This window comes from Triticum urartu, chromosome 4A (assembly GCF_056163025.1).
Source record: "Triticum urartu cultivar PI428250 chromosome 4A, HENAU_Tu73, whole genome shotgun sequence".
In the NCBI taxonomy this organism is placed as follows: domain Eukaryota; kingdom Viridiplantae; phylum Streptophyta; class Magnoliopsida; order Poales; family Poaceae; genus Triticum; species Triticum urartu.
The window spans coordinates 73,125,172-73,137,773 of record NC_141876.1 but is presented as its reverse complement, the minus strand read 5'-3'; the positions used below and the strand labels follow the sequence as shown (position 1 = coordinate 73,137,773).

Below are 12,602 nucleotides of genomic sequence, written 5' to 3'. Positions count from 1 at the left end.
CATATACATGATGGCAAGCTATAGACTGAGTATTTTTGCTAGACCGAGTATTTTTGTAGTGATCGGTAGGTGTAATTCGGCTGAGATGGAGAGGAATAAGTTCAGAGTAGGTGACATTATCAGTCAGAATCTTGAACATGTCAAGTGACAGGCATGTATTTATTTGATTAAATCACTGAGCACAACTACTTAAGTATAACTTCGCGCAAAAAAACCATTTTGAGTATAAAAGTACTGAGGGTTGTTCGGTAGTATACTGGATTATGATTATCTATTTACAGGACTAGGGTCTCGTTTTAACATTTTAGCACTTTGTACGAACCAAGCCGGCAAATGCTAATGTTATTCCCTTAAATGAGCTTAAATTATCTATAACTTTGATTGAAGACTATTAAGGAAAGTGAGCCTGCAAACTACTCGACAGGAAACCATTGTAAATATTTCTCAGCTCTTAAGAAATGATTCCCCCCTTTTGTTGTACTCAAGAAGCACAACCGTACAAGATCGCTCCGAAGAACAACGTGACATACTATTTTCTACTGGACTACATACATGGACCTCATCTTTTATTAGCATTAACTCCATACTAATGTGTGCTAACCAATAACATGTTTCCGCAATCAACAATCAAATTGAACAATGTTGCTCCAATAGTGCATTCAACATTCAGGCATGTCGCGGCCCATATATCATGAAGTAAACCTGTTCCGGACTATCTCATAGATAACCCGAGGGACGCTCTTGGACGATTCATCTTCAGGTAACTGCAGGAGCTTCGCTATTCGTGCATATGAGAACTGGTTCTTCGGAAAAGAATCTTGTGTTATGTCTGTCGGAGGCTCCTTGTGGAGCTTTGGATTTGAGAGTGCCCACTGTATCGCCCATATGGCGAGTGGGCGCATGTAGCACAAGGACCGGTACTCATCGTCATTGTTCCAAGATTCAGGAGTTTGGAATGCGTATCTGAAAACTCAATTTGTCAGCATTTTTGGACAATGGAATGGAAGCCAGAAGAATTTGGATAAAATAATGCATTATCAACTGCGCGATGATCTAGACTCGCAAAAATTATCATAAAACAGATTCATTTTATGTGCCTCAAGTCCGATATTAGCATGGGGGAAGCCCCGTAATTATGCAAAACACTCACCCAAGTCCTTCTGAAGACCAGGCAGCATGATAGACTCCTTCAGCTGTTTTGAAACCCTCCTCAACCATGCCTTCTTGAATCATAGATGCAGCAAGCGCGTATGTCACGCCTGGCCATATCTCCCTAGATTGCATTGTGGACATGTCCAATGTACCATCTGGCCACATCCCATTGATTGCTCCCCTGTTACCATCCTTGAACTTCATTACGTTGAAAGTATATATCTTTTCAAGTGCACTTTGTGATTTGTCCTTGTCAACAATTGAGGAGAGGCCGCAGGCTTTGGCATACCTGAAAGAAAGTCACATCGTTTGACGAGTTCATGAATAATATAATCGACTTAAAGTACATTAGTCAGTGACGTGTTAGACATGTGACAGAAACAACTTTTGAACAGAAATAGATTGTGATGCACATGTGTTTATGTATACACTGGAACTGGAGTACACCCTGGTACTATGATTGGTCACCAGTATTATGTCACTGCAAGTCTGCAAGCTTTCCTACTCATATATGCAGGACAACAAGAAATATGTATGAAATTTGGGGCATGAGAGATGGCAACATTTTCACCAGCATAATTCTTCAGGCTGCACATAAACAATGATAAAACTAGCATAATTCTTCAGGTTGCACATAAACAATGATAAAAACTGTATCATATTGTTTTGACCAAATTTTCAGCTATTCGCAAAGCAGGATGAATAAAGTATAAATATGTATTTTTCATAAATTTATTAGTTTTCCAAAATCAGGTAAAAGAAGCTAGTAGAAATCAGCATGGACATAATTCATGATAATACTAGAAGCTAAAAACATAGTGTTCAGTAAATGCTTGGACAAGGGAAGCCAGTAAAAATGTGTTATGTGGCTAACTTGTTTCTATTGCTCTCATTAGGCAATAAAATTGGTTAGATTGGTGAAGATTTGGAAACCAGAACAAAGATAGCAAACATTACAGTCAACAGATTAAGTGATATACCATTGTCCAGCCAACTGATCAGCGTGAATGGAGGTACTAGCTTTAGTGCCAGCATCATCATAATTGAAGTAAGAACCATTCCACAGCTTGTCATAAACAGATTTAGCCTTCTCATACTTGTTCCAGAAAAGCTTTTCAGAAGCTTTGTCACCAACTTCGTGTGCCAAGGCCGACGCAGCCTGAAGAGCAGCCACCCAAAGACCACCACAGTATGCGCTTACACCAGCCATGGACCAAACATCATAAGTTTGATCTGGGAAGTCCTCATTTTCAATCATTCCATCTTTATCTTTATCAAATTGTTCCATATATGCCATCGCCATATAAACAGATGGCCAAACAGCTCGGGCGAAGGATTTATCGCCTGTGGCCACAACATCTCTGTAAACTTGCAATACAAACTTTGGGTTCAAGTCCTTCCAACGGTCTGTGTTATGGAGTGTGTATGCGTTCACTTTGAACCAAGGGTCATATAGACCAAGATCGTGAGGAACAGCTCCAAGAACTTTTCTTGCCGCCAATTTTCCATCATGTAAGAGCTTGAGCTTTTCAGGGTCGTGCATCATGACAGCTGCAGCGAAGTCTCTCTGAACGCTGAGTTGAAGTTTTGGAAATAGCATGATAAGTGAAAAAGATGAATAGAAATGAACATCATATGTGTTCCACATATAGTATTCAATTCCCTCAAGGTAGAGAAATTGGCCAATGTTCTCTTCACCCTGAAGCAAAGTTGTTCCTATAGCAGAATTTGATGCAAGAGATGCATGAATTCTCTCAAGTACTGATGCCATTTGATGAAGAATGTCAGTGGCAGTATTAGTCTGTGGGTTCATCTCATTGTCATCATCTGTTTCTCCATTTGACATGTCAAGGGAGAACTTTTTCCCTCCAATTGCTGTTAAACTTTGAATTGGTGGTAATCCATCTGTGGAGATGCATCTATGTTAATACTTATGAAACGTAGCCTTTTTCAGTTAATAATTAAAGGAAACAAGTTCAGAAAAATGCCTGTCCATATAGTTCCTCCGGCATTAAGATAATAAAGTTCATTGAATAGTGTGACTGGATACCTGTTGAAGAAAATTTATGCTATGCATCAGTGTTTAGTACTCCCGGAATTGTTGGTTTATGAAATTTCGAACATACCATTCAGGAAACCTCTTGTCTTGCAAAATAGGATGCTGCCAATCCTCAATTTGCATCTCCCAGGAACTATGATCTAATAGTTGTCCAGAGTAAACGATAAAATTCAGTAACAAATATAAACAGGAAATCTAATTACCATAGTAATAAGGTAAAAATGCAGGTCTGCAGCTTCCTCTGCAACATTATCTAAGATGACATCAAGAACAAATTAATCTGTTCAATGACCAATTTCACAACACATTTTACATTATGAATTGGTGTGCAGCAAAACATGGAAGAAATGTTCCCACAACCAGTGCTTCAAATGCAAAAGCTTGGTGCATGGTAAACGTTATTTGTTGTGAATACTCATTACTCTGGTATGAGGAAGTATATTGATAGGGATCTCAACTAGCAGTTTGGGTGAGACTAGCAGATAACTAACGAGTTCTTTTTTCGAGCAACCGGCAGGAGCGCTGCCTCTTCATTAAGTAAAAAAGAGTTGACCAGTTAGCGAGGTAAACCAGCCAAAAACCAAAGAATTAGCCAGTTTTGGTCAGTTCACAATGCAAATAGGAAACATGGAGCCATTATGTTCTTTCTTTTCTTTCGAAATAATACATTTCCAAAGCTATGAGGTTCCTTTAATATGCAGTGCACACTCAAGAACAAAAATTATTCCATAGAATCTTCGGGGAGGAAATGGACCATACTAAGAATGGCATCACGGGCAAGGCTTGCAGCTGCATCAACATCTGTGCCATAGAATTTTGTATAACGCCTGCAAACCCAGGAGAGAAGTTAGTTTCAGTTTTTCTTTTTACTATTTTATCCTTTTCTGGCAAGTAATTTTCTTGGCTTCCATTCTAACCTATGGTAGGTTTTTCCACTGCAGAACTTTACTTCAGGGGAAGCCCATGCAAGTGAAAATGAAACATTCTGGGTTGCCTGAGGAGCAAGCTTAACTGAAGCTGCAATAGCTGCTCCTATTGATGTTCCTGGTTTGGAGGACGTTGATGAATTGACAGGATCAAGCAGATCAAAAGATCCATGCTGCCAAAATGGAAAGGAAATTGTGCCAGCTTGTTATTAGTATAAATTTATTTACTGAACTGTCCTATTGCCCTATACAGAATATTTAAATCCTTAAATATTAAACTGAAGAAAAATAAGGTTTATTCTGGTTTGTAAAACTTTTAATAAGAATATATTTAAGCATGAACTCAGAACACAAATTAGGTTTTCTATATTGGAAAACAGATATCTCTGCATCAGAACATCTTGATGTGAATGGTAGATAGCTTGTGGACTATACATGCCTAACCCACAATTCATAAGAAATAATTTCATCTAGGAGTTGCGAATAATATACAGCAAAGTGCATATAGAACCTCAGTACTGTCAGGTGAACCATTTTTGCATGTCAAAATTAAGTTCTGTTGCAAAAATGTCCAGTTCAGAGTTCCAAACTTAAGTGCCTTGCGAACATTAAGTAATGTGATATTCAGTTTTCCAAACTGAAATGGCTGATACAACATAAAATATCAAATTTCAATTTCTGTGCCAATGTCCTACTTTCTAGCAGATTGAATTATTCTAAAATGTTCAACGCATTGTGTTCATATATTACAGGAGAGCCCTATCGAGCGTAATGTAACAGAAGTGCGAAAAAATGAGGGATCTCAAGATGGGAACAAGACAAGAGATACACATACATACATAGAGGGCGGCCCACAGTAATAATACAGAACAGCAAATATTTAGTAACTAACTCTATCAGCTAAGCAAAGAGCACAAAGTGTCCCGGACATTGTAAGAAACTGTCCTTTTGGACCTCTAACTCTGATAGTACCGTGTGTCTCCAAAGTCTCTTGCAAAGAGGCACCTAATCAAATATCTTCCTATTGCTCAGAATACAAGTGCACTAGCACCAAAGAGTAACCAGTGCATTGAAAGATAATTTGATCACCCCAGCCTCCTGCATTGCCAGCTTTAGCCTAGAAATGAGATTTCTTATTTATTGAAACAAAACCTACACTCCTGACTGCCTTAAATAGCCTTTATTAAGGATTTGGACGTGACAGTGATTTCAACACTTCTTTCCTGATTTCCCTAATACTTTCCGGACATCTAGACTGGACGACTTCTCTGGATCGACAGGGACTTCTTCTGACATGGCACATACCAACTCGACTATGTGTCCAGTCCCAATAGTGATGTCACTACAACGCGTGCTGCGTGCCCACAAGAAGTGAGCCTAGCCCACTTGATTGGGGGAGTGGATGTACAACACCACAACATCAGTTCAAGTCCTCATGGATGCGAATTTGGGTTCCCATCTATACTGTTGGGACTCCGCCTACAGTTTTCTTTCAAAAACAAAATACATGTCCAACAATTAGACAGTCTAGAAATTAAGTGTGGAACACACAGCATAAATTTAGATGTTAAAATAACTAAAAACTTATACAAACTAGACACAGGAGAGCTGCCTGAGATAACATCCATTATCTTCCACCCATCACAGAAGAAGCCAAAGAAAGATTTAACATGCAAAGTACATACAGATGTGTGTAACTTCTTCAAAATCAACTCAAGGAGGTGCATTACAGATGATTGAAGAATGCACCAAGAATGTAAAGCTAATGCAGCGGCGGGTGTCATTTACTGCGTATGCAAAATATAACTACGACACAGTGAGTTTAAACTTTAAAGTTTCTGCTTCGAAAATAAGTTTCTAACAAACCTCTTTCACTGAGTTCCACATATCTTTTGCTGTGAATTCATCAGAGCTACCGGACATCATAAAGTAAGGGCATTCAGAGATATGAACACCCTCTTTCTCTTGTGCAGCTATGGCGAAAGTTACTGGTGGCAGTCCATCAGCTGTTCTGCTCTCAATTAAGAAAATTGTAAGTGTCTGAGTTTAAAGTTTACATGATCAATATCATTAGTGATAAGAGATCATGTATCATACGGAAATTTGAACTAGGAAGTTACCTGTGGTGTAACAGTACACCATGCACGCCATCCTTTTCTCTGTTGTCATTAGATTTATGAAATATGAATCAACTATTTATTCAATAAAAGGTGAAAAATAAGCCAAAAACAATCATTCATCAGTGTCTTACGTCATACTAGAATTAGAATGGTATCCTGTGAGTTCAGATTTTCCACCAACAGAGTTCTGCAGATATATAAACTTATCTGCAAGTTGAAAGGCCCAGAAGTAGAATAAAAATGCAGGGTATCAAATAAGAACTTACAGCCCATGTAAAAAGCAAAGTCACATCAGCAGCTGTGGTTCCTGAATTAGTTACCTGTTTTTTTAATTAGAAAATCAGATTAAGATGTACTGATGTATCATCATGTTAAAACCAACCATTTAATAAGTGCATTTATGGAAATCCAGGGAAGGAGCATATTACTGCGAAAGTGAATACTGCAACAGGATAACTGCTCTGTTGATAATTGTGTGGAATAATTGGAGAAATCTGACGGCACATTATCTTGAGATCCGGGTCAGGTTCTCCTAGTAACAATAGCACAAACTTACAAAAACAAAATAGCTACTCAGAAAAGAGTTATATGGTTCTTGCAATACCATCATAAACAGTCCAGGCCCTAGGGTAAAGTGCATGATAAGTAGATTTCTGCCCATTCAGATTCCAATCCCAGGATCCAATTCCTGAAACGTTAGTTCCTCTGCAATTAAAAAAGATCTAAGGATATTTTTCCGTGTAAATGATTTATACATCAAAATGCTACCCTATTAATCTATTATGTAGGCTAACTCGATGCATGAACTATAAACTAAGAAAAACACTGATATACTTACTTTGGCAAATCCGGTTTCCCAGGATGCAACACTGTCGAATATTTTGCACCGTCTTTGCGGGAAATGAAGGCCTAAAACAAAATGTATTTAAATATCATTCTAAATTGCCAATATTATATATATATATATATATTTATGTTTATTTGCTAACTGATAGGAACTATCATAACAGGGTAGTCATAGATCTCACTTGGCAACTAATGCATGGCTGTAACGTGCGGATAAGAGTTAGAGAGAGCATCTAAATAGACCATTTACTTATGAAACTATTGTTCTGCTCATTTCAAGTAAAATCTAACTGATAAAAACATATGAATGTGTAATTGAGTATATGACAACCTAGAGAATGCTCTAAAGGTTTCACTATCATACTCATTATAACAAAAGATTTGGTCCCTTCAAAGAATGGTGCCTTCGTATTTTTGCCACTTCTGGTGATTTTGTCTCTTCTTCCTCTATTTTGTTCTCAGAGGGTTAAGAACAAATTGTTAGGAGTTCAGTCCGTTTAAGACCAAATTGTTAGGAGTTCAGTCCATAATGTTTAAACTTGACACGGAGGCATAAAAAGAACATTACATCTTCTTTGGGCTTCTTTGGGCCACAATAAAAGCCGCTTTAGTAACCCACTTAACTTATTGTGACCCCTGCTTAACCAGTGACTTATACTTTTATGCATATATTGTTTCAGTAGACTAAACCACTACCTTTATAGCGGCTTCTATGCGGCAGATGCCTAAGTGGAACATTACGCATTGATTTCAACTACAACAGGATCAGATACAGAAAGAGCACATATATGTGCCTAAGTGGGACGAAGTAGAATAGCTAAGACTTACAGAAAATTGATTTGCCATTACTGGCTTATCTTCACAGGCTCCGGGGAACAATTGCCAGCGTTGAAACTCGCCTTTGCAGCTTCTTCCAATACTTCCTGCACTACAGTTTTCCAACAATTAGAGGATAGTGTACTAAAAGTTCCATTACACAAAAGAAGAGTTTTGAAGCATGCACTACTAAAAATTACTAGGAGAAACTAAAAATTAATTCTGTGAGGGGCTACAATATTTTTATACATATGTAGAGAAAAAGTGCAAGTGCAGAACACACTCGTCCATGTAGCAGTGTGATACTTGCCTCGGAATCAATTTTATCCCTAGTTAGCACAATTAATTATATGCAGGAGACTACAAGTGCAAACATGATTTATTAGCATACTGGTCAATAAATAGGCTTTAAATATATATGGTTTTCCCATAGTAAAAGTTCAGATCATTGAAAATGGATGAATAAATAGGATGAACAAAAGACTCAGAAAAAAAATAGAATGAACAAATATATCAAACCCATTTGTCATTGGAGTTATTGGAACAAGTTAGATAAAGGTAATAAATGCAACAGGTACATGATAAACTAGCACTGGATGGAAAGACATTCAGAATCCACTAAGCTCACTTGTATGGCACGCAGTTAAGCAATGTATTAAAGACTAAAAGTAGTAAAGTAAATTTTCTAGTGATAATTTAAAAACTATAAGATGCTACGCTCAACATTGATAAGGAATACATGTTACACTGAGTGAAGTAAAGTAGGTATACCCAATGCCTCCAAGTGGAACACCCTGACCAGATCTTGCAGTGCGCTTCTTCATGGGATCAATAATAGCAGTCTGTAAAAAACTAACAACGATAAGAAATAGCATCTGTAATTGGGGAAACTCCACACAACAATGAGTGGTAGCACAAGCAAACATGTGAAAGCGTACTCGTCCTTTTGAAGTTTCCTCAAGGATGTGTCGACCAAGACGCAAACCAAGACCAGCCTGCAACAATGAAATGAATGTAAGGCAAGGAGAAAACACTAAAAAGAATGTGAAGAACAAAGGAAGTACAGACAACAACAATCCTAGTAAGCACCCAAAAAATGTCAGAAAAAAAAGCAACACATACGAATTCTAGTTAAGGTTGCCAATAATCATTGTTATTCTTATAAACAACAGCTGGACTACTAAAACAATTATGCTCAGATACATCTCAGCAGACCATAAGATTAAGAATTCCATAAAGGAGAAGACATACCATCTGCCGTATCTCCCTCCATGTAAGTCCAAATGACGGCAAATCATATCTAACATGGCTTAGCTTGTGTTCCCATGTCAACTCTGGAATTTGTCCAGGATTAACCTTTTCCTGACAAGAAAAAAAGCAACACATACAAATAAGAAGAGGAAAAAAAGGATGAATGATAGTCGTAACTATTTGTCTATTTCCCCTTCTTTTCCTTTTCTTTTGTACTTGATTCACACATTCAAATTGGTGGTTAGAAGAGTTAACTATGGATGATGTGCACAATGGTCATCTTTCTGTATGTACACTATTAAGTACTCCCTCCGTCCCATAATGTAAGACGTTTTTTAACACTAGTGTTGTGTCAAAAGGTATCTTATATTATGGGACGGAGGGAGTATTTTGGACTGCATGCTACAAGGATTTGCTTGTCAAGAGAGAACAAACAACTGTTATTGACAGTGAAGGTGAATAACAGTAGATTTTTCCTTGTAATACATCAAGACACAAAACCGTTTGCGTTTTGTCAGAACAAAAGGTATAAAAAGGTTCGAGAAGGAACAAAAGGTATAAAACATTTCGATTGTCAGTAGAATTCACAAAGTCATCATGGTAGGGAACAAATCTAGTGGCAGCTTACAAATGAATCTTGGAAGAAATAACTCACTGAATTAACAATACTTTGCGAAGGCGAACTGTTCAGAGACACGCCGTTCGATGGCTCATGGACATCCTTCACCATTCTTTCTTCCTTGGAGCTGGGCCTGCAAACAGATTGAAATCTGAATGTGTAACAAGTGTGGTGCCTTGTAGTTCCTAACTATCTGAATATGTTCATTAGAAAAAGCATATAGGATGGAACAAAAAATTGTCAGTTCAACTCGAGATAGGAACGCTGTCAGCCACGAAGATACTGAATATCTAGCATCCAAGGAGTTGCATGTGTAAAATAAAATATGTATTTGGTGCGATGTGAAGCTTAACATGGTTGTTTTTTATCGGCCTTCATCAGTATGACAGTGTATCTTAGACAAGTGCAGATAAGGCATATGTAAACAGAGTTAGCAAAACCGCGGTAAACTGAAGCTGACGACACTGCTGTGCTGACTCATCAAACTTCAATAATATAGTAATAAAAAGGATTCCTTGCTTTTACTTAATTGCAAACACAGACAAACAACGGCATCTCATATAGAGGGTGTTTGTTTTCAGGGACTTATTGATATAGGGACTTAAATAAGTTCCTATAAATCTCATTTAAACCAAACATGAGGGATTTATAGGGACTTAAAAGTGGGCATTTGGGACTTATGAAATAAGACTCTCAAGGAGGGACTTATAAGGACTTATAGTTGTAATATGGTTTTATAGAGACTTATAAGTACCAGGAGCCAAACATGTAGGGACTTATAAGTTAGGACTAAAAAAATCCTAGAACTTATGAACCAAACAGGGCCATAGTATCAGGGAGAACTGGATTTTTCAGAACAGAACAACAGACCACGCCAAATTCTCAACGCACGCATTGATTATTAGATGAAAAACAGTACTATCATTCTATCCAACTGCATGCTGCAAAAACTGCCCTTGATAAATCGCAGAGAAAAGACGACACAGGCAATCCTACCGGAGGAGGGAGAGAAGAAAATGGGTAAGGATGATCCCCGCAAGAACACCCCCGAGAAGCACCAGCCTGCCGGGGCGCGAAGAGGACCCCTTCCTAGAAATCGGGAGAGAAACCCTGAATCGATTCGAGCGGCAATGGGGAGGAGGACTCTGACCTTTCCCGATCTGGAGTCCGCCCGCCGGGGATCTGAGCTCCGCCCGGCCGCCCCAGAGACCAGTCGGAACTCGGGAGCGCGTGGGACGGAATGGAAGACGATGCCGGCCCGGGAGTAATCGTAACTACCACGCACCGACGTGGCTTCTTCACTTGTGGCTTCAGTTTACCGGAGACCGGAGAAAAACCCACGATTTTGCGGAGCCGTTCTGCCGTGCCGTGGGGCCAACTCCGGAAAGTGACGTCTCACAGGCAGGGTTGCTTGCTTGCTCCCGGACGGAGATTGATCATCACACGAATCTGATGCTCTGCAGCTAAGGTATAATGTTTATTTATTTTTATTTTGAGGGAAAATAGTGTGCGTAAATTGTTTGTTAGTGTCACGAGACGACGTGTCTAGCAGCTGCTGCTGAGTCACTAAGAGTTTGCTGCTGAACCTACCTTTGTAGGTGTGCATAGCCTCTTACAGAACATTTCGAGAAAGTTACATATCTCTGATGATTATGTTCTTTGTGATGAAACAAATGCAAGGTTTAAGTTCGAAACTTGGTATTATTGATGACTTTATTAATCTTAAGATGATATGACAACCCAGTCTTTCGAAGATGCTCGCAAGGATATGGTTGATGTGCATATGTTTATAGGAAGATTGTACGTGTGTATGCATGAGTGTCTCTGTCTATGCCGTGTTTAAGAAAACATTATGAGAAAGGCAGAAAGCTGCTAGATCAAATTAAACTGAACGAGTTTCAGATGGTAAGTTGACTTTTCTCCGTTCAACTTTAAGCTTATGCACAATTGATTGTGTTTGATCTCCTAGTCGTTTTCCAACCATCAAGCGGCTTGAAGGTAAGCCCGGAAAAGAACAAAGAATAGACTTGAGTGTTTGAAAAACGCACAAAAACCTCACTATTATGAGTTATACACATCGCCGAGGGACAGAAGGTCTGGCCGTTGATGTGACCATATGGCATCATCTTTCGTTTTCCCCCTCAGTACCGTCCTTCCGAGAGCGATGCTCAGTCGGCATGCCACATGCGAGAGTAAATTGCATGTTTCATCCCTATACTTGCTGGTTTGTAACAAAACCATCCTTGTACTCGTAAAATGCTCCAATACAGTCCTGAGACTTGCGAACGTGTAATAGATACGGTCCCTGCATACGCTTTGTGATACGTTGGGCCCTTTCCCCCACCTAACTGACACGAGTGAACTTATATAAAAGAATTAAAGCTGCCTCTGCTAAGCTAGCCCTACTCACATGCTTTTGAAGTACTTTGGTATGAGTACTTTCCTACCTGACATGTGCTGGTTGCAGGGACGGCCCCGAGGGGGGGGGGGGGGGGGGGGGGGGCGGCCGCCTCGGGCCCCCAAATCCAGAGGCCCCCATCTAGGGTACGTACGTGTAGGCAGCCCGCAGATCGGCAAGAACGCAGCGTCGCAGCGGCTAGCCCATGCCCGCGGCCGTAGCTAACGCTGGTCTGGGCAGGCCAGGCAGTCCCGCGCACACATCCACTTCAGAGCTCTTGTAGTCGTCGTAGGCTCGTACGAGTTGATTGCGTGACGCCTGTTCAGTTTCCTAATTCCCATCTTCCAAAAAAAGTTTTCCCTACCCTAATTTCATGCCAAGATGCGATCGTGAGTTCACGTCTTTGTGTACCCCC

General features: G+C 39.5%; 1 protein-coding gene across 5 annotated transcripts; it reads right to left on the bottom strand.

The window, feature by feature from the left end:
• Window positions 1-414: 414 nt before the first annotated feature.
• On the bottom strand, window positions 415-11,108 carry LOC125550739 (Beta-glucosidase, GBA2 type family protein). Of its 5 annotated transcripts, none has more exons than XM_048713817.2 (20): window positions 10,940-11,107; window positions 9,826-9,922; window positions 9,171-9,281; window positions 8,858-8,914; window positions 8,691-8,761; window positions 7,932-8,031; window positions 7,096-7,166; window positions 6,862-6,962; window positions 6,686-6,789; window positions 6,524-6,577; window positions 6,389-6,444; window positions 6,258-6,296; window positions 6,004-6,148; window positions 4,129-4,310; window positions 3,971-4,038; window positions 3,279-3,351; window positions 3,141-3,202; window positions 2,133-3,057; window positions 1,151-1,441; window positions 415-963 (listed from the first exon to the last, which is right to left on the bottom strand). In XM_048713817.2, the coding sequence occupies exons 2-20, from the start codon at window positions 9,898-9,900 to the stop codon at window positions 690-692; spliced, it is 2,859 nt and encodes a 952-aa protein (XP_048569774.1). In that variant the 5' UTR covers window positions 9,901-9,922; window positions 10,940-11,107; the 3' UTR covers window positions 415-689. The 5 variants fall into 5 exon arrangements, with proteins under 5 accessions (XP_048569774.1, XP_048569772.1, XP_087373946.1 ...); XM_048713815.2 differs by having other exon boundaries at window positions 6,686-6,786; window positions 10,940-11,097; XM_087517820.1 differs by having other exon boundaries at window positions 8,691-8,914; window positions 10,940-11,108.
• Window positions 11,109-12,602: the final 1,494 nt, after the last annotated feature.